This window comes from Panulirus ornatus, chromosome 28 (genome assembly GCF_036320965.1).
Source record: "Panulirus ornatus isolate Po-2019 chromosome 28, ASM3632096v1, whole genome shotgun sequence".
NCBI lineage: Eukaryota > Metazoa > Arthropoda > Malacostraca > Decapoda > Palinuridae > Panulirus > Panulirus ornatus.
Window position 1 is genome coordinate 20,640,500 of NC_092251.1, and position 23,779 is coordinate 20,664,278.

Below are 23,779 nucleotides of genomic sequence, written 5' to 3' on the forward strand. Positions count from 1 at the left end.
TACAGGACGTGACGGAGGGAGTGGGTCTACATGACGTGACGGAGGGAGTGGGTATACAGGACGTGTCGGAGGGAGTGGGTATACAGGACGTGACGGAGGGAGCAGGTATACAGGACATGACGGAGGGAGTGGGTATACAGGACGTGACGGAGGGAGCAGATATACAGGACGTGACGGAGGGAGTGGGTATACAAGACGTGACTCACCTGATATTTGCTGCCGTAGACAATCTGTGCGCCCTTGCGCGTCCAGCTGACGGTGGGCTTGGGGTTGCCTGTGACCTTGCCCTCGAACATGGCGTCGCCGCCCTGGGCAAAGCGAGCATTGCGGAAAATTTGTTCGAATACTGGGGGTGACGCGCCCGCTGGTAGGCCCACGCTGAGGAGGGAAAGAGAGGAGCAGTTAGCGACATGGCAGACCACGGGTGTAGGAAAGGTGAAAATTAAAACGGCTATCCTAACAGAAACGAAGGCTTGTATGACATAGAAAAAGGACTTCTAAGAGACAAGGCCTTTCATGACATAGAGAAAAGAGCTTATCCTAACGGAGACAAAGACTTATATGACACGTAGGTAAACGGCTTATCCTAAGAGACAAGGATTTATGTGACGCGTAGGAAAATGGCAAGAGATTGGGCAGTATCTCCTCCATTTTCCTTGTGCTATTCTAAAAGAGAAAATGAAAAACGCTTAAAAAACGGAGGTTGAGAGAGTATGATGACAGAGAGTAGACTCTTATCTGCTTCCTCCGCGCCCTCTGCCACTCTTCACGTGGTGTTTACTGTGTCACCCACGATCATGAAACAACCTCTCAAGTGAGGGAGGTCAGCTGAGGCTATGTTAAGTCTGCTCATGGTCACTGGATGCAGCCCGAGTGAGACGGGTAGTGTGTGGAAGTCCCTATCGCACACCAGACAAAAGGTGGTTCATACTAGTGTTCTGAGAGAACCTTACTGGGATAAGTTGTACAAGAAATAACTAAGGATCTTATTTTCGTTTCACATCTTCTATTCACCAACATTCTGTCTAAAAGATTCGAGATCAAACGAATTGAAGCTAAATCTAGCCATATTTCTAGATTGCTTACAGCAGTCGATAAGATGTTCTGAACTACATATTTCATTTCAAATTAAACAAACCAAGTATTTCAATATTATGCCACCTGTAAGTCATATACGATCTGCCACAAGTCAGGACAAAGTGACTACGCGACCACCAGTCTGTGTGAGGAACTCTGAACTAATCTTATAGGCTCCAGTGGGTCGTGGATGACAAACTAAGTCGTAACATTTATGGTCATTTAGTGAATGCTATGTACACTAGCCAAGGGTGAAGAAGCCACATACACACAGGCAAGATTTACCATCCTGCTACAGATCCTCCTGCAGGGTAATATAGAGCTTCTCAACGCCCTGGCTCCTATTATTCCCGCCAATGACATCACCTGTATGAGGTTAAGAGGCGGTGGTAAAGGCTCGTGGAGTCTGGGTGTGGCTAAGGACCTCATCTCCCGCCACAACACACGGGAGCCAAAATCAACACCCGCTTACCTCACCTTACGTGTCGCTCCTCTCATACTGCCATAACGACGACCCATGACCCACCAACGCGAGTATAAAGCGCCCTGATTGCCTTTAAGTATAACTCATATGAGCCTCGTACTCTCTCTGATGCATCAGCATACCATCATCTACGCATCAAAATGCCACATCTTTTTCGTACCAATACAGCCTCCATCATCATCCCCCAACTCATCCTATACATGCTTTCCTCATCCCATTCTCCACCGTTCCTCCTCACCCTACCTCCCATCGTTCCTCCACACCGCAAACTCCACACCCCGAGCTCCACCTTCCTCCACACCCTAACCTTCCCCGTTCTTGCACAACCCGACCTCCATCGCCTCTCTTCCCCCTAAACTGCACCGCTTCACCGAAGTAACTTCGAACATTAATCACTATCCTCAAGCAGTTCCAATTTCCATTATTTTCTCCTTACTGAGTCACCCACAGGCAGGAGCGTCTGCTATTTCTTCAGGTGATGTCCTCCCCTCGACCCTGCCTGCCTGCCTCCCCTCCTCGCCTGGCTGGTGACAACACGAAAATAGCCTCAGTAGCCAACATTTGCCGTGGGTGAGTCACGAAGCTTACAGCTGTAGGCCACATCATCAGGAAGAATGTCACCGGCAACCCAGAGAGAGAGAGAGAGAGAGAGAGAGAGAGAGAGAGAGAGAGAGAGAGAGAGAGAGAGAGAGAGAGAGAGAGAGAGAGAGAGAGAGAGAGAGAGAGAGAGAGAGAGAGCGAGAGAGAGAGAGAGAGAGAGAGAGAGAGAGAGAGAGAGAGAGAGAGAGAGAGAGAGAGAGAGAGAGAGAGAGAGAGAGAGAGAGAGAGAGAGAGAGAGAGAGAGAGAGAGAGAGAGAGAGAGAGAGAGAGAGAGAGAGAGAGAGAGAGAGAGAGAGAGAGAGAGAATAATAATAGGGGGAGAGATAAGACACAAATAAGAAATAAATGAAAAAAGAGACGAAAATAAACATTCGAGTTGGCAAGGGGAGCCATAGGTGGAAATGCAGGGTAGAAAGCATGAAAGAAGTATTGCCAGTCCAGTTCTGATTGTGTGAATGCTATAGAAAGTGCCACACGATGCATAGGGTAACCTAATCTATGCGTTCCCAGATATAGATGATGACTCCCAGCATCCTACCTCCAGTCATCTGGCTCCATTCACCTCTGCTTGCTGTCAGAGAACGCACCCCTGCTTCATGTGAGTTAGAGTACAATCGCCAAGGTTACTTTGATTTAGCATGTGTCAACATTCTTGATAGCCTTAGAGTGTCGCTGTCAGTCCCCATCTCGCAGTAAAAGTTCCAGATCAAACTAGCCCAGCAGGAGTGGGACCGAGGTATCAGGACATCAAGACTAAACAAATGAAGTTCTTGAAGTATCAGGACAGGGATCCTGAAAGCCTTGCCTTACACACACATTCCCATCGTCTTGTCAATATGTACCTTCATTCTTTAAAATGATATACGGCAAGTGTGTGTGTTGCATAACCTCCCATATCCATCAAAGGCACAATTGTTAACCCAGTTGCCTGCATTCACCCAACCCAACCATGTCTGCCAAAAGCCGTCCCTACTCATGCCGCTCAAGAATTGACCCCCTAACGTTTGCCAACACGAGTCCCCACTCAGACAAGATCTGCCACAACCAGTAAGACTTATCACTGTCAACAACTGCTGAAAGAAATTCAGTTAACTCGTTGAGATAGCTTATGCCAGAGATCTGCAAGACCTCAGCAAAACAGATGTCCATTTGACTCACACATCTAAGTATACTTGGCTGTCATCTAGGTGACCTAGTACCTTGGGTGATGCCATAAACTTTACTATCAGATGACTGTGGTGGAAGACTGGAGGAGGTCTGCTCGACGTCAAAGCCACATCACGTATTACGGCTCTGGGTTAGGACATATGAGTACATAGCCTCATCCATAGCGACCTGAGATCCTACAGGCATAATTATAAAAATAAATCTAATTTTTCTTTCTCTGGGTCACGTCTGTAGACATCGCTATCTAGAATTTATGGATGTGGAGAAAAACGCCTGATAAGGTTCAAAGATGCTACGAATAGAGATGCCTGTGGAAGGTGCTATGAACATAGATGCCCAGTGGAAGGTGTTACGACTAGAGATACCCTGTAGAAGGTGCCTCTAATGGGGATACCCTGTGGAAGGTGCTACAAATAGAGATGCCCTGTAGAAGGTGCTACTAGGAGACACCCTGTGGAAAGCGCTATGAATAGAGATGCCCTGATGAAGGTGCTACGAATTGAGGTGCCCTATGGAAGGTGCTACGAATTGAGGTGCCCCATGGAAGGTGCTACGAATAGAGATGCACTATGGAAGGTGCTACGAATATAGATGCACTATGGAAGGTGCTACGAATAGAGATGCCCTATGGAAGGTGCTACGAATTGAGGTGCCCTATGGAAGGTGCTACGAATTGAGGTGCCCTATGGAAGGTGCTATGAATAGAGATGCACTATGGAAGGTGCTACGAGTAATGTAAATGGTTGCGGGAGGAAAGCTTCTAGATGACCCACTGCGACACACCGGGGAGGTGCTGGGTTATAATACACTGCAATCATTGTGAGAATGACCACCACTTGTCGACTGCTACGCATCTATAGTCCAGCCAACTCAACTTTCATCTGTTTTTCGCATCGCTGCATATTATACACAACAATTTCTTGTATCTTCTTTCAGTATAATACAGAAATTCTGTCTATCAGGAGTAAACGCTTCCAACAATACAACTTACAACACTATTCCATCATTATAACGTCATCCACGATTCAACTACAATATCATACGCATTCCTTGATACAACTACAGCACTATACGCATTCCTTGATAAAACTGCAGCATTATACGCGACCCGGAACACAAATGCACCATTATAAGCGACGCAATATACAACTGCAGCATTGAACACATTCCATGATACACCAGCAGCATTATGTCCATTCCATGATACAGCTGCAGCATCATACCCGACCAAGTATACAGCTGCAACATTATACGACTCCATAATGCAACATGCAGCATTACACGGGACCCATGAAACAACATCTGCATTATGAGCGATCCAAAACAAAACTGCAGGAATAAACGCTCTCCATGGTTTAACTGAAGCATTATGCGCACTCCGTAATGCAGCTGCAGCGCCATATGCACTCCATGATACAAATGCAGCATAATACGCACAACATGATAACAGTGCAGTACGCTCATTATAATACAACTGCAGCGCTATATGCACTACATAATACAACTACAGCATTACACATCCTCTATGATGTAACCGCAGCATTATGCGCACATCATACTGCAACTGCAGCATTATGCACACATCATACTGCAGCTGCAGCATTCACTACATAATACAACTACAGCATTACACATCCTCTATGATGTAACCGCAGCATTATGCGTACATCATACTGCAACTGCAGCATTATGCACACATCATACTGCAACTGCAGCATTATGCACACATCATACTGCAACTGCAGCATTATGCACACATCATACTGCAACTGCAGCACTCACTACATAATACAACTACAGCATTACACATCCTCTATGATGTAACCGCAGCATTATGCGCACATCATACTGCAACTGCAGCATTATGCACACATCATACTGCAACTGCAGCATTATGCACACATCATACTGCAACTGCAGCATTATACGCACATCATACTGCAACTGCAGCATTATACGCATATCATAATACCACTGCGACATTTGACGCACATCATGATACTAGTGTAGCATTACAGGTGCTCCCAAAATACAACCAGATGTATCTTGGATAAGTTCAGTATCGAAATGTTTCCTAATACAGTGTCGATACAGCTTGGAGACGGCCCAAGCTTACATCCATAAAGAACTCCTAACAGACTGTAACTCCGAAATTGATTACAACACAATTGTGTTTATAACCACAAGGTATTTATGTTTAAGTTGTTATAACTTCGAATCATTTTGATTACTAAGGGTATATGATCTCTTTCTGTATTGATATCAAGGATAAAGATCATTGGGGGGAAATTTTTGTTTCTTAGCGATGAAATTAGTGAGGTTGCTCAGTCTACGGTCCGGTCGCACCTTATTTCATAACTGTTACGATGAAGAGAACACAAGGGTGACACACACGACATGACGTGCTTACAGTGTTCAGCCCTCTGAGTCAGCACAAAGAATCGATTTAATCATATAAATCCCAGGATTCCTCTCTTTTTGCGATGTTTCTGCATCTCCAAGGATGCAAAACATTCTGTAGCAGTGAAATGCTGAATTCCTTTACCTCGTTTCTCGAAGAGCTGTACTTTTTTGATCATGTCAAAGAAGAAGAAGAAGAAGAAGAAGAAGAAGAAGAAGAAGACTACTGATAATTATAATAATAATAATAATATAATATAATATAATATAATATAATATAATATAATAATAATATAATAATAAGAATAATAAGTGTTTTTGTTTTTTATTTACAACGAAAGCAAAATGGTGTCCTTTTTGAAATCATCCCATCACTGGCCATTCGTGTCGTGGCTGGGGTAAAGATCAGGGAGAGGGACAGCACTCGGGCGAGGGTTATGGGTCCTCACATGGTTGGTTGGCGACGTTTCTCAAACTCACTGCTGATGTGCCTTTGCACCCAGTTTTGGATGTCCCTAATGAAATGTCGGGCCATAAAGAACTTGTTGGTGGAACCGTGTTGCCCTTGATAACGCCCGTCATTTTTGTGAGTTGGGAGTTCGTCAAGGGGGAACCACCTCAGATCTTTTATCTCCCATTTGCTGTCTGGGGTAAACTTGGTGTCAAGAGGGACTCCTGGTATGATGTAAAGCCGGACAGGTTGAGGACCTATTTGTCTTTCCAAATAATGATTTACGTCCAGTTTACCGGAAATATCGTAACCAGTTTCCTCCAAGACCTCCCGTACAGCGCAGTCCTCAGGGGATTCCCCATCTTCAATTTTGCCTTTTGGAAATCCCCATTTTCTACACTTTTTTTCCTGGACTAGGAGGACTTGGGAATGGTCATCACTGATCATTATGGCACCATATGTAGGTATGTGGGTTTTATACTCCTTGTAGTATAATATATGGCTACGGATATCACCAGGGGGTGGAGATATCTCTGGGTGACTTACAAGTTGTTCTCCAAATGAGAAGATATCTATGCTCTGGTCGAGCTCGGCTTTTGCACACTCTTCAATGTAATACCAACGGGCCCGCTGGAGACGGTAGCAAAATCGGTACACATCTTTTAGATCGGATTCTGGTGCATCCCGGAAGAATCGGACATAGATATTGTCCATCATCTCCTCGGAGATGAAGACTTGATGACGTCTGAATTTTGCCATTTTTGCCCCGATAATCATCGTAGTGTTTTGGTTGCTGAGGTACCCGTAATATCCTTGATACCATAAATAGGTAAGTTGAAAGTAGTATATATACAATCATACTATAAATGTGTGTGGTGATGATGGCCTCTGATTGAAGATAAGGATGTAATGACGATGACCATAGCAGAAAAGACGAGGACGTAGTGGAAGGAGTTTCGTGAACACAAGGGCGTAGTAAAGATAAGAGTGAAGTTAATATACTGCGAAAGTAAAGGTTATTGTGAAAATGAGGTTGCGTTAAGATAATACATACAATGAAAGATGAGGGTATATTGATGAGAGTAAAGTTAAGAGTGTAATGAAGTGGACTTACAGCTGAATCTCGAGTGTACAGTAAATACAAATGTGTAGTTAGGATGAGGTGCAGTGAAACTGAACATGTAGTGAAGATGAGGGCAGGATAAAGATAAGGTGTTGTGGTAATGATCTAAAGGTAATGAAGGTGTAGTAAAGATGAAAGTGCAATACAAATCAGTTTGTAGGGAACATCAGGGTATACAGATCATAAGGTGTAGTGAAGATGTGTAGTGGTGATAAAGGTGTAGTAAAGATGAAAGTGCAATAAAAATCAGTTTGTAGGGAAAATAAGGGTATATAGATCATACGGTGTAGTGAAGATGTGTAGTGGTGATGAAGGTGTAGTAAAGATGAAAGTGCAATACAAATCAGTTTGTAGGGAACATAAGGGTGTACAGATCATAAGGTGTAGTGAAGATGTGTAGTGATGATGAAGGTGTAGTAAAGATTATAAAGTGCAATACAAATCAGTTTGTAGGGAACATAAGGGTATATAGATCATAAGGTGTAGTGAAGATGTGTAGCGGTGATGAGGGTCTAGAGAGAATGAAGGTGTAGTGAAGATAAAAGTGCAATATGAACAAGGTTGTTGATAACAGAAGGGCATACAGATAATAAGGGTGTAGTGAAGATGTAAGTTAGTGAAAATTTGTTTGTAGAAGGGAATATGTAGTTTATTTGACACGAGGGTGTAGGGAAGATGGCCTTTTAACATAAAGCCCCTCCCTCCCCCAGTATGATCCAAGCAAGATCCAGGTCTCGGCAAAATGCCAGCAGAAGAAGGTGGTAATAACGACAGCAACATTGATTAAATTGTTATTTTAATCATATAATCAGATGATTACATGAAGTGGGTCTCCAGGCAGGCACTGTACACGGTATAGAGCGTAAAGTGGGTACATGGACATTGGAGGGTTATAGGTGAGCCCGAGTGGGAGCCAGGGTAGCTGTAGATGGAGGCGGGTCACTGGCAGTGCGGGTCGAATGAGGGTACATTGATGAAAGTGAAGTTAAGAGTGTAATGAAGTGGACTTACAGCTGAATCTTAAGTGTACAGTGAATACAAATATGTGGTTGGGATGAGGTGCAGTGAAACTGAACATATATATATATATATATATATATATATATATATATATATATATATATATATATATATATATATATATATATATATATATATATAGGGAGAAAGAATACTTCCCACGTATTCCCTGCGTGTCGTAGAAGGCGACTAAAAGGGAAGGGAGCGGGGGGCTGGAAATCCTCCCCTCTCGTTTTTTTTAATTTTCCAAAAGAAGGGACAGAGAAGGGGGCCCTTTGAGGATATTCCCTCAAAGGTCCAGTCCTTTGTTCTTAACGCAACCTCGCTAATGCGGGAAATGGCGAATAGTATGAAAGAAAAAGATATATATATATATATATATATATATATATATATATATATATATATATATATATATATATATATATATATATATATGTATAAATATAATATGTATAAATATAAATATGTATATATATATATATATATATATGTATAAATATAATATGTATAAATATAAATATGTATATATATATATATATATATATATATATATATATATATATATATATATATATATATATATATATATATATATATATATATATATATATATATATATATGTATAAAGATATTTATTTATATATATATATATATATATATATATATATATATATATATATATATATATATATATATATATATATATATATATATATATATATATATATATATATCTATATATATATATATATAAATATCTTTTTTTTTTCTAATTTTCCAAAAGAAGGAACAGGGGGGGCCAGGTGAGGATATTCCAAAAAAGGCCCAGTCCTCTGTTCCTAACGCTACCTCGCTAACGCGGGAAATGGCGAATAGTTTAAAAGAAAAAAAGATATATAAATATAAATATATATATATATATATATATATATATATATATATATATATATATATATATTTTTTTTTTTTTTTTTTCATACTATTCGCCATTTCCCGCATTAGCGAGGTAGCGTTAAGAACAGAGGACTGGGCCTTTGAGGGAATATCCTCATATGGCCCCCTTCTCTGTTCCTTCTTTTGGAAAATTAAAAAAAAAAATTGAGAGGGGAGGATTTCCAGCCCCCCGCTCCCTCCCCTTTTAGTCGCCTTCTACGACACGCAGGGAATACGTGGGAAGTATTCTTTCTCCCCTATCCCCAGGGAATATATATATATATATATATATATATATATATATATATATATATATATATATATATATTTTTTTTTTTTTTTTTTTTTTTATACTATTCGCTATTTCCCGCGATAGCGAGGTAGCGTTAAGAACAGAGGACTGGGCCTTTGAGGGAATATCCTCACCTGGACCTCTTCTCTGTTCCTTCTTTTGGAAAAAAAAAAAAAAAAAAAACGAGAGGGGAGGATTTCCAGCCCCCCGCTCCCTTCCCTTTTAGTCGCCTTCTACGACACGCAGGGAATACGTGGGAAGTATTCTTTCTCCCCTATCCCCCTATATATATATATATATATATATATATACATACATATATATATATATATATATATATATATATATATATATATATATATATATATATATATATATATATATATATATATATATCTCCCTGGGGATAGGGGATTAAGAATACTTCCCACGTATTCCCTGCGTGTCGTAGAAGGCGACTGAAAGGGGAGGGAGCGGGAGGCTGGAAATCCTCCCCTCTCGTTTTTTTATTAATTTTCCAAAAGAAGGAACAGAGTGGGGCCAGGTAAGGATATTCCAAAAAAGGCCCAGTCCCCTGTTCTTAACGCTACCTCGCTAACGCGGGAAATGGCGAATAGTTTAAGAAAAAAAAAAAAAAAAAAAATATATATATATATATATATATATATATATATATATATATATATATATATATATATATATATATATATATATATATATATATACACATACATATATATATATATATATATATATATATATATATATATATATATATATATATATATATATATATGATTTGTATGGGAGGGTATGTATTGAGAGCGTGAAGGCTGTATAGAGCATCAGACTGGGGAGGAGCAGTGTGGGTTCAGAAGTGGTAGAGGATGTGTGGATAAGGTGTTTACTTCAAAGAATGTGTGAGAAATATTTAGAGGAACAAATGGATTTGTAACCGGCATTAATGGACCTAAAGCAAGCACATGGTAAGGTTAACAGAGATGTCTTGAGGAAGGACTTAAGAATATATGGTGTGGGATGCGAGCTGCTAGAAGCAGTGGGAGTCTTTTCAAGGGTATGAGGCATGTGTACGAGTAGGAAGAAAGGAGAGTGAATGGCCCCAAGTGCATGTTGGTCTGCTTCAGGGGTCTGTGATGTCACCATGGTTGTTTAATTTGTTTATGGATCGGGTGGTGAGGGAGGTAGATGCGAGACTCGTGGAGAAAGGAACGAGTATGCAGTCTGTTGGGTTTGAGAGGTCCTGGAAAGTGAGTCAGTTGTTGTTTGTTGATGATATAGCACTGGTGGTAGATTCGAGTGAGACACTGCAGAAATTGTTGACTGAGTTCGGAAGGATGCGTGAAGGGAGGAAGTTAAGAGTAAACGTGAATAAAATAAATGTTATTATGTTTAGCAGGGTTGTGGAAAAAGTTAGCTGGGGTGTGAGTTTCAATGGAAAAATTGGAGAAAGTGATGATTTTTAGATATCTGGGAATGGACACAGAAGCGAACGGAAAAAAGGAAGCGGAAGTGAGTTATAGGGTGGGTGAGGGGTTGAAGGTTCTGGGAGCGCTGTAAAATGTGTGGAAAGAGGGATGTTATTTGGGAAGGCAAAAATGGATGTGTTTGAAGGTATAGCATTGTGTGTGTGTGTGTGTGTGTGTGTGTGTGTGTGTGTGTGTGTGTGTGTGTGTGTGTGTGTTGTGAATATATTGTGTGGGAGGAAAACTAACAGAAGTATTGACAATTTTTTTTATATCAAGAGTTTTAAGTGTGTGTGCGATTAAGGAGAGAGGAGAGTGAATTGGGAGAATAAGAGAAAGTTGTTTCAGGTGGAGATTAGTCTATGGCAGGGGTGTGTGATGTCACCAAGGTTGGTTAATCTGTTTATAGATGGGATGGAGGCGGAAGTAAATGGACGGGTCCCGGAGAAAGGGGCGAGTATGCAGTCATTAGGAAATGAGACGGGCTTGGAAGTGAGTCAGTTGTTGTTTGCTGATGACACAGCACTGGTGGCAGGTCCCAGTGAGAAAATGCAGAAGTTGACGACTAAGTTTGGGTTTCGTTTGTGATGGGAAGAAGTTGAGAACGAATATGAATAAAACCAAGGTTATTAGGTTTAGCAGAGCAGATGGACGGGTTAGCTGGGGATTGAGTATGTATGGAGAAAATGTGGAGGCGTTTTAAGACACCTGGGAGTGAACATGGCAGCTAATGGAACTATGGAAGCGGAAATGAAGCAAAGGCTTGGTAAGCACCTAATCTACCCCACATCATCCATCAGAACCTCTCTTCCACCCCAATTCAACCATCACAGCCTTCCCCTCTACCCACATGAACCATCAAAGCCTCCCCTTCCAATCCACATCATCAATCAGAATCTCTTCTCCATCCCATATCATCCACCAAAACTTCTACTCCACTCTATATCAACCATCAGACATTCCCCTCCACCCACATCAACCATCAGAGACACTCCTCCACCGCAGATCAACCATCAGATCCTGCCCCGCACGTCAGCCACCAGACAAGGAGTGCAGCTGGGCCGGCTGGTCGGGTATCTGGCTGGTGGCAGAGGCATCACAGTGGGATGTTATGGTCTGCCTGCACTACCTGGGTCTTGAGTGCCCCGCCACACAGTCCCTCTCTCCCACACTTTTTGGTGGCGCATTGCAGAGCCCAGGACGGAGTTTGAACAAGCAGGCACTGTGCACCTCCCGACAGGCATTCACTTAAGCACCTCTCAGCAGGCAAGCACTGAGCACCTCCCACGCAGCTAGAGTTGAGCTACAGGGTGTACATCACAGGTAGCTGAGAGGGGCGGCTAACGAATGAAAGAGAATGAGAAAGATAGAAAGAGAGAGAAAAATGAAGAAAAGATTCTAGTATAGAGAGCCAAAGGAAGACCAGGGACTGGCATAGAAAGCCAAGGGAAGACCATGGCCTGACGTAGAGAGCCAAAGGAAGACCAGGCCCTAGCATAGAGATCCATGGGAAGATCAGGGCCTGGCATAGAAAGCCAACGGAAGACCAAGGCCTGGCATAGAGAGCCAAGGGAAGACCAGGGCCTGGCATAGAGATCCATGGGAAGACCAGGGCCTAGCATAGAAAGCCAACGGAAGACCAGGGACTAGCATAGAGAGCCAACGGAGGACCAGGGCCTGGCATAGATATCCATGGGAAGACCAGGGCCTGACGTAGAGAGCCAACGGAAGACTAAGAGTCTGTAGAGGAAGCCAGGATACACGGAAGACATGAGGGACGAAGACGGAACAGCTGAGAGAAATCATGGGTGAGGCGATGGTGCTGACATGAACAGATCGTGCCATGAGAATAGGAGTTAAGACGAATGTGTGCCAAAGTGGTGGGCGTTGGGCGAGACCTGCCGGCGCCACAGCCTCACCTGTGGTGCAGCGGGTGCCAAAAGGGGTGCCGCTCTCGCCACCCCTCCAACACCAGCACCAACACACATACCTGTGCAACATCCTCACATCCCTCAAGCCTCGAACGACACGTCCGGTGTACCTCCCCCGTACCATCACTGGTGTACCTCCCCCGTACCATCACTGGTGTACCTCCCCTGTACCATCACTGGTGTACCTCCCCTGTACCATCACTGGTGTACCTCCCCTGTACCATCACTGGTGTACCTCCCCTGTACCATCACTGGTGTACCTCCCCCGTACCATCACTGGTGTACCTCCCCTGTACCATCACTGGTGTACCTCCCCTGTACCATCACTGGTGTACCTCCCCTGTACCATCACTGGTGTACCTCCCCTGTATCATCACTGGTGTACCTCCCTTGTACCATCACTGGTGTACCTCCCCCGTACCATCACTGGTGTACCTCCCCTGTACCATCACTGATGTACCTCCCCTGTACCATCACTGATGTACCTCCCCTGTACCATCACTGATGTACCTCCCCTGTACCATCACTGGTGTACCTCCCCTGTATCATCACTGGTGTACCTCCCCTGTACCATCACTGGTGTACCTCCCCTGTACCATCACTGGTGTACCTCCCCTGTATCATCACTGGTGTACATCCCTTGTACCATCACTGGTGTACCTCCCCTGTACCATCACTGGTGTAACTCCCCTGTACCATCACTGGTGTACCTCCCCTGTACCATCACTGGTGTACCTCCCCCGTACCATCACTGGTGTACCTCCCCCGTACCATCACTGGTGTACCTCCCCTGTACCATCACTGGTGTACCTCCCCCGTACCATCACTGGTGTACCTCCCCTGTACCATCACTGGTGTACCTCCCTTGTACCATCACTGGTGTACCTCCCCTGTACCATCACTGGTGTACCTCCCTTGTACCATCACTGGTGTACCTCCCTTGTACCATCACTGGTGTACCTCCCCTGTACCATCACTGATGTACCTCCCCCGTACCATCACTGGTGTACCTCCCCTGTACCATCACTGATGTACCTCCCCCGTACCATCACTGGTGTACCTCCCCTGTACCATCACTGGTGTACCTCCCCCGTACCATCACTGGTGTACCTCCCCTGTACCATCACTGATGTACCTCCCCCGTACCATCACTGGTGTACCTCCCCCGTACCATCACTGGTGTACCTCCCCTGTACCATCACTGGTGTACCTCCCCTGTATCATCACTGGTGTACATCCCTTGTACCATCACTGGTGTACCTCCCCCTGTACCATCACTGGTGTACATCCCTTGTACCATCACTGGTGTACCTCCCTTGTACCATCACTGGTGTACCTCCCCCGTACCATCACTGGTGTACCTCCCCTGTACCATCACTGATGTACCTCCCCCGTACCATCACTGGTGTACCTCCCCCGTACCATCACTGGTGTACCTCCCCTGTACCATCACTGGTGTACCTCCCCTGTATCATCACTGGTGTACATCCCTTGTACCATCACTGGTGTACCTCCCCCTGTACCATCACTGGTGTACATCCCTTGTACCATCACTGGTGTACCTCCCTTGTACCATCACTGGTGTAACTCCCCTGTACCATCACTGGTGTACCTCCCCCTGTACCATCACTGATGTACCTCCCCTGTACCATCACTGGTGTACCTCCCCGTACCATCACTGGTGTACCTCCCCCTGTACCATCACTGGTGTACATCCCTTGTACCATCACTGGTGTACCTCCCTTGTACCATCACTGGTGTAACTCCCCTGTACCATCACTGGTGTACCTCCCCCTGTACCATCACTGGTGTACCTCCCATGTACCATCACTGGTGTACCTCCCCGTACCATCACTGGTGTACCTCCCCCTGTACCATCACTGGTGTAACTCCCCTGTACCATCACTGATGCACCTCCCCCGTACCATCACTGGTGTACCTTCTGTATGCTACAGTATGCTACAGTGTACTACATATGGCTGCTCACCCTTCACCCAACCACCATGACCATCCCCACACATACTGGGGCCAAGGTAATGCCATACAACAGCGTTCGTTCAGACAGTCTTGGTTGGCACTCCTGCCCAACGTCTCCCCTGTATGGCCCTTGTGTCACCTGTACAGGACTGTGCCGTCTACCTGCATGCCAAGATGGAGGGTCGTGACGCCAGGCTCATATGATCCCGCATCTCAGAATGACAGACGGCCTCCCGCATGACACACACACACACACACACACACACACACACACACACACACATACGGACATTTGTACTCTGAGATATTTAATGCAAATGTTACCTCCTCTCGTCAGCCCACTACCCTTTCTCATCAGCCCACTATCCTCACTTGTCAGCCCATTACCCCTTCTCGTCAGCCCACTACCCGGCTCGTCAACCCACTACCCCCTTTCATCATCCCACTACCCTCACTCGTCAGCCCACTACCCCCTCACACGTCAGCTATTTACCTCCTCTCGTCAGCTCACCAGTTCCTATCCCTCTCCCACTACCAGTATTTCCGTCAGCCGCTTCATGACCGATTTGTTCTCTGAGGTAAGAAGAGGAGCGGCTTGCCCAGTGGGTGTGTCTGGGGCTCTTGCCTTGCTGTGGCCTCCCTGACCAATGAGGAGAGAGGAGGAGGAGAAGAAGGCTTCCCGGCACATGGGTGTGTGGCTCTGTGTGGCTATGTCTCCCAGACAGAGACGTGTGAGACGTGTATGTCATTCATTAATGACACCAAAACCTCAAAGGCAACATTTATATTGTTTGCCAGCGTGCGCCTCAGGTACAGGTAGAGTCCATTTCCCTCCCTAAACATGATTCCTCTTCATCCTTAAGGAACTAAAATCCTAGCTACATATCCCAATCGGCCTGGGCCTGCAGACTGCGGGTTCCAACAGCTTGGTCGACCTAACGACCTAACCCAGCAGCCTGGGACCAGCCCGAGCTGTGGGGACAAGACCCCAGAAGACGAAAACAGATATACATCAAATGTACAACCCTTTCCGCTGTATATAGAGAAAAGTATGTGTTTTCTTTTTCTGTCGTTTTTATACTCCAAATTTCAGTCAGTTTCCAGACTGCTGTATTGGCTATGTGTAGTGACGACCTGGTCAACAGTGTGTGTGAAGGGCCAACACAGAAGTGCCCAATACCAGCGGCAGTGTTGAAGGTGGCAGCGAGAGGCGTCACAGCTGAGATATGCAAGAACCATGATGCTAAAATGGGCTCCAACATTGGGACGTAACATCGCTCTATTTTTACTCTTATCCTTGACATATCTTTCCCTTTAAAGGATTGCCTCGAGGGGAAAGATCGCTAACAAGGTATCTGAATTCACAAGTAGAACAACAAGGAGTTGAATTCCTTCATTCATCAGTATGTGGTCACCTCAACTTATCAAATACTGTGTATTCAGTGAAGTGTTATCATCGGGTGGCATAGAAATAAAGATTCAAATAACAAAACGTTACAGGCAGCGACAGATGGGCCACAAGGGGTGGTATACCCGCAGCACATGCCGTGCACCCGCACGCCCACACTCTTGGCTCATACTTACCCCACGACAGTCAAGTAAGATCTAGTCCCCACGTCGCTCAAGCTGAGGCCAACTGCATCCAGCACTTACCCCTTGATTAAACCTTGCGACACCTACGTAACTAGAACCATTCCCAAGGTGAGTGTATGTGCATATGCAAAAAGCTATCTTAATCCAGCCACAAGAAGACCACACTCTCTGAACTACGTTAAATCCCCTAAATGACAACCTAAATGACAGGGAATCACCGCCGTAACTACCAGGGATCGGCCAATCTGATTGTTAAGGTATCAGCTCACCTAACTACCAGGGAATCACTTCTCTTACCACCAAGGCCACAGACAATGTTGCAGCAATCTTACATAACAGGTCACATTCCCCTCTATTCACCATAGCACCATTTCCCAAGCTTCCATTACATCTATGCCCTGTGGACTGAGGCAACTTCTTATCACTAACGTGCCACTACCTCAGTCATCAGGAACAACAATATTCAGTGCTGATGAGCACCAACCTTGAATCGCGTTCAAGACGTAGAGGGTAAAAATAATGAGATGTACAGCTTCAGCAACCCGCCTTCACCTGTTTCTTCTGGCCCGCAAAAGGCTATGTCTATTATTGAAGTGGGAAACCATGCGCCGTTACTCTGCCAGGTGGGAAACCATGCGCAGTTAGCTTGCCATGCGCAGTATGCTTGTGCCTCATCCAGACCCACACGGACATTCAGGAAATCTATGGATATAAATAAGCCATGATATACCAAGGCTTCACGCCGCGGCCGGTCCTGAAGACTAGTCTAGAAAGGATACGAATACAGATACTAAGAAAAATTCTTTTAGATGAGGATTCGGCCATTTTCAGTAGCTGTTCGTCGTCGCGTTAAAGGTATAACAGAGACGGTAGATCATCTACATATCTTGAGTCAATTCTCATGTACCATCACTGTCTCTTCTGACGTATCTCTTTGGTTTCGACACACCTTATGACGTTCTAGTAACCACCATAGATTCTAGCTCTAACTAATCCATTTCAAAATTACGGTCATTATGCATGAACCCGTTGTGCATGATCTTATAAGAAAAATATTGATCAGATATCTTTGCATCCCTATTAAGATGCCACAGTATTAAGACACGACACTAGATTATTCTACAGGTCCCTTACAAACACCATAGTACAGAAAGTGATGAAGTTTGATAAAGTATCGTACACATTTTAAAGGAGTTTTAGTTTCGTGTAGCGCGAACAGGATTTTCTTCCATACACGGTTGAATTCAAGATAGGTTCGGCTAGCTTTTGCATGTTTAGATTAGGTACGTTTAGTACAGGTTAGGTTAGGTTAGGTTAGGTTAGGTTAGGTTGTGTAGGTTAGGTTAGGTTAGGTTAGGTTGTGTAGGTTAGGTTAGGTTAGGTTAGGTTAGGTTAGTCTAGGTTGCTGTAGGTTAGGTTAGTCTAGGTTGCTGTAGGTTAGGTTAGGTTAGGTTAGGTTAGGTTGCTATAGGTTGTGTTAGGCTACGGAACAAATATCCCGATCGCACTTTTCATCTCTTTCACCAACTGGTGCTATATAAAATGCTTAAAATAGTCCCTACTTTTAAGTCTATTTAAGTTAGATAACAAATATTTCTTTTTTTCTTGTAATGCTGAGTAAAACACTATCGCGTGCTACATGAGGCGAGAAGAGACGTTTATAAGTCGTATCGATGACAAACTAATTACCCAATTTTCTATCATTATCATCCAAGTCAAACAGTGACCCAGAGCATATGTACCTTACGTTGACTACTGGTCTGGGGTGGGTTGGGGCGTACCCGAGGTTCGGGTGGGCTTGACACTAAACAGGCCGTCTGTGTCTGAGTCTGTCGACGTTCATCCTGAGAGAAAAAATACCGGTGTGGGAGAGAGAGTCGACCCCGGTAGTGAGAACGTTAGGGTGAGGACGTGCGAACGGACCCCTGGCGTGTCCATGGCGATCCAGGCAACGATGACTGTTGGGTAAGGACGGGCGGGCGACCCCTGGGGTGTCCGTGGCGACCCAGGTAGTGAAGATGGTTGGGTAAGGAAGGGCCAGCGACCCCTGAGGTTTTCGTGGCGACCCAGGAAGTGAGGAAGGCGGGGAGTGATTCAGAGTGTCGGCGGCTCCCATGGCCACAGGAACGAAACATATGATACATATTCCTTTCCCAGATTACTGACAACATCTGTGGGCGTGGGCGTCCCTATGGCATAATTGTTCTGGGTACAGCAGGTGGCGTCCTCGCTGACGCAAGACCATGGTTCGAGTCCCAGTTTTGTCTGGGTGAGTTATATGTATAAATACCAGCACATCTCTGAGCACTAGCTATGTGTCTCTTATGAGAACTAGTGAGTTTCAGCCATGTACATCTACGGGCATGAGTTTTGTGTGTGTGTGTGTGTGTGTGTGTATTGTGAGTCTGTATATGAATATGGGTTTGCAGCTACGAACCATAGGTGTAAATGCATGTATAAACGTTGTGAGGGGATGTACTGAATACTGTGTTCTACTACAGACGACTGTCACAATACAACAGGTCTAAGGGACTGACGCTAATAGAAGAAACATCCACTTTAAATGAGGGAAAACTCTTCAACTCTAGCCTCTTGGACTCGCCTAGGCCACTTGAACGATTATCTCCGTAAGCATCTGTAACTGAAGGCCTCCCTGTGGCTGTTCATAAGTGTAGAATTCCCTGCATCTCCAGATCTAATCAACATTAAAAAGACACCTTAAGTCACTTGTCTGAAAAATAGTAACCCAAATAATTTGCAGACGAAAGACTTTCCTCGTAGCTACTAAACTGGTTCTTACAAATTTAGATGAAATGAAGAGCAGAACTGGACTAAGGTAATGACTGTTACAAAATCGAGGGAAGCCGAGTCACCAGGTGAAAAGCTGGCGTGACACACGCCCTTCAAGCGACGGACGCCTCAGGTCAGCTGAGCATGGAGTGGTGGAGGAATACATCTGACGCCTGCATCTTAAAAGTACAGTCACCGGTCCTTTCCGTCACATATGATTCATGTAAGGTCTCACTTCGGAATCATGTCATATTAAAGATAGAGAAAACGTAAAGATAAAGTTTGGGTGAACATAATTGTGAGAGGAGAGTTTTGAAGTACAGAATGTGCAAAGGAAAAAGTGAAACTTGAGGGGAAACAGAACCTTTGGGTGAAAAGAAAGAGATCCAAGTTGATGCGAAACAGAAGAACCCGAGGGTGAAAATAGAGGTCAAACTTCAGGGGAAACAGAGGAACCTGAAGGTATAACGGGGTACTTACGGCAAGATCTGTGTGGGGCCCTGAACCCGCTGGACCCCTTGTTGAACTGCAAAGAGAAGAAAACATAACATTACCACAGGATCACAAGCTCACATCATCGTTAAAGAATAACATCATTATGAAGATTGACTGACTGAAGATTTTATCAATATCAAGAATATAAATTATATCAATAGTCTCTATGATAGTATCTAAATGAGATAAATAGACATACTTATCTATAATAAAGTAATCTTAGGTAACAGAAGAAGCTAAGTAAAGCATACATTATTAACAGAAGTTAAGAGTTCAATAAGATGCAGCTCCAGTACTGGTAACATGATAACACTTCCTCTGTATGTGATATAAATGATAATTCTCAATCTACTCACAAGACGCTTTTTGGTCTACCCCTACAGATATGAATATATATACTGTCACGATATATATATATATATATATTTTTTTTTTAAGAAGGAACAGAGAAGGGGGCCAGGTGAGGATATTCCCTCTAAGGCCCAGTCGTCTGTTCCTAACGCTACCTCGCTAATGCGGGAAATGGCGAATAGTACGAAAAAAAAAAAAAAAAAAAAAAAAAAAAATATATATATATATATATATATATATATATATATATATATATATATATATATATATATATATATATATATATATATATATATATATATATATATATATATATATTTCTGATAGTCGCAGCTCCAGGCACAACAGTTCCATTAACAGTGACCACAACAGATGCCAGGTGTCTGGGCAACATGAGGAACGCCTTTACTTACACCACAACAGAAGTTCTTACCACAGACAAACCTCCTCACAACAGATGACTAACATCTCCAGCAACAGTCACAGTAGCCCTGCAGCTGATACCAATATTCCCAGATAGAAAACCACCATCGGCATCAGATACCAACAACCCGGCAACAACCAAATTAAAAAAACAAACAAACTTGTAATTGATTCCAACAGAATTCACAACAGATACAACACCCATTCCATGCAAATGGTACCAACAGGACACAGCAACAGGTACAGCACCCACCCCTTTCTCTGGACCAACAGATACCAACAACTTTAGCAACAGGCAGAGTATCATAACTGTTTATAACTACAGACTCAACTTCAGGTATCAACCATCCCTAGCGTACGAGAAGGAGCTTTACAGGAGGCACGGACGTCACCCCAACAGACGCCAGCAGCCTTGCAACACACCCACATCCCCACGACGGGCCAGAACTCACCAGCAGAGGACCAGCAGTTCCAACAACAGACCAGCAAACTCTACAATAGACCAGTAGCCCCGCAGTAGACCAGCAACCCCAACAATAGATCAACTGCCCAGTAATAGACCAGTATTCCCAATAATAGACCAGTAGCACCAGGAATAGACCAGTATCCCCAATGATAGACTAGTAGCTCTAGGAATAGACCAGTAGCCCTAGGAATAGACCAGTTGTCCCAGCAATAGACAAGTAACCTCAGCAATACACTAGCAGCCCCAGCAGTAGACTAACGGCCCCAATAGACCAGTAACCCCAGCAATAGACCATCAGCCCCAGCAGAAGACGAACAACACCAACAACAGACCAACAGGACTACAAACAGACCAACGTCCAGAGTAAAGACGTCCTTGCATTAGGAGTGACAGCGTAGGTATGTTACAGAGACACTCAAGTGAAGGATCAAGTGGGCGACCCCTGGCATGAGCTCCCTCTCTCCCCTCGCCTGGGGAACGAATGCTAACTGGATCTGTAAATCTTTCCCTCCTGTACTGCAAACGACGACTGTTTTATGACCCCGCTGGACGCAGGGTACGTCGTAAGTCATGATGCGCATCAGTAGTGTCAATTGTTCTACTCCCGGTGGGTGCAGGAAGCAGCGGGCTGACCCGAGGAAAGCGACGCAGGGAGTGTGTATCACCAACACTGGCGATACGAACTCTGTGTGTGTGTGTGTGTGTGTGTGTGTGTGTGTTGGGTCCACCACCATGATGGTAACCCTCTTGCCAAGTATGAGCCAGGGACGCAGACCAGGGAATCCACCGGATTGGTCAGTTATCATGTCACCCTACACCAGGTCATTTATCAGTCACCCTACACCAGGTCATGTATCAGTCATCCTACACCAGGTCATGTATCAGTCATCCTACACCAGGTCATGTATCAGTCACCCTACACCAGGTCCTGTATCAATCACCCTACACCAGGTCAGTTATCATGTCACCCTACACCAGGTCATGTATCAAACACCCTACACCAGGTCATGTATCAGTCACCCTACACCAGGTCATGTATCAGTCACCCTACACCAGGTCATGTATCAGTCACCCTGCACCAGGTCATGTATCAGTCACCCTACACCAGGTCATGTATCAGTCACCCTACACCAGGTCATGTATCAGTCACCCTGCACCAGGTCATGTATCAGTCACCCTACACCAGGTCATGTGTCAATCACCCTACACCAGGTCATGTGTCAATCACCCTACACCAGGTCATGTATCAGTCACCCTACACCAGGTCATGTGTCAATCACCCTACACCAGGTCATGTATTAGTCACCCCACACCAGGTCATGTATCAGTCACCCCACACCAGGTCATGTACCATTCACCCTACATAACGTCATTTCATGGGAAACTTAATCATTCTGGCTCTTTCACCCGACGACCCTTTCCACTGCACATGCAACAATGTCGTTCGGAAGCGCAACTTTGCGTTGTCAGACGTTGGTCGTGATGCTAACACTGCGCGGAAGAGCCTCACCTGGTGCCCAGGACCGTGAACTAGAATGAGGAATGAGTGCATGTTGCCTCCATGAATTGTGTACTCTTACGTCAAGGAAGAAATGGATCCTCTATCGTCTCATTGCTCTAGGATGCCCCACTCTATGTCTTAAGCGTATAATGAGGCAGTTGGCCTCAGTCTGCATCAAATACAATTTCGGATCCATCCGCTGCTGTGTGCTTGACTCCCTCCCTCCCTCACTGCCCCTCCTAAGCCCCCCACGCGCCCTAGTCAACTTGGACCTCACATCCTCCGCCCACCTTCGCCACTCCTTTATAAAACTAGTCCTGCCTCTCCTCGTTCACCCAACCTGTATATTTCCCTCACCAAAGCCTCATTTCTATCTTACGAGAAACAGCTCATCTCAACTGCCTCCTTTGTCATTTTCTCTCGGTGATCTTACAGCATACTGAACAGCATAATGCAGCGCTCATTAATAATTTCACAGCATACTGAACAGCATCGCATCACTCAATAGTAATATTACAGCTTACTTAACAGCATACTGCAACACTCATCAGTAATCTTACAACATACTGAACAGCATACTCCAACAATCAATAGTAATCTTACAGCATACTGAACAGCATAATGCAGCACTCATAAGTAATTTTACAGCATATTGAACAGCATTCTGCAACACTCAATTAAGAGTTTCCAACCTCTGCATACATTTCATGAATACGTAATCATTAGATAACCTGCACCTGTAATTCAGTACTATAACTGTACCCATTGTAGTTCATTCTCAGTGGCACACCACTGACAGTCTGGTCAAAAAAGAGAACAACAAGAGAAGATGGTCTGTGTGCCCAGCCCGGGCCACAAATAGAGCCGGTCACGTGACATCAACAATCTGGCTAAACGATGACCAAGAGCCGTAGAGCCTCGGGGCTCTGATACCCCGGCTCTATGTAGTGGGTTGCGATGGCTTTGTGATAACAAGCAGGGATGGCTGCTCTATGGCGATTAAGCAATAAGTCATGCCGTAAATCTACTTTTATTCTACATTCTACGCTCGGTACATGATGGTGGTACAGCCTAGACTACAGAACTGCATCACCTCTTGTATTCATGAAGCTCTCATGTCGTCCCTCGTGTTCTGAGGTCGTGCAAGCGAGGCATCAACAACATTTATGATGGCGTTGATCTTATAGCGTAGGAGTACGACCCAGTCACATATTGAG

General features: G+C 44.5%; 1 protein-coding gene across 1 annotated transcript in view; it reads right to left on the bottom strand.

Annotated features, from left to right (window-relative positions):
* Positions 1 to 23,779, bottom strand: part of LOC139757884 (uncharacterized) — a 237,614-nt gene that overhangs the window by 185,692 nt on the left and 28,143 nt on the right. Inside the window, 2 exon segments of the mRNA XM_071678806.1 lie at positions 207 to 378; positions 19,807 to 19,852. Coding sequence (XP_071534907.1) covers positions 207 to 378; positions 19,807 to 19,852 — 218 coding nt within the window.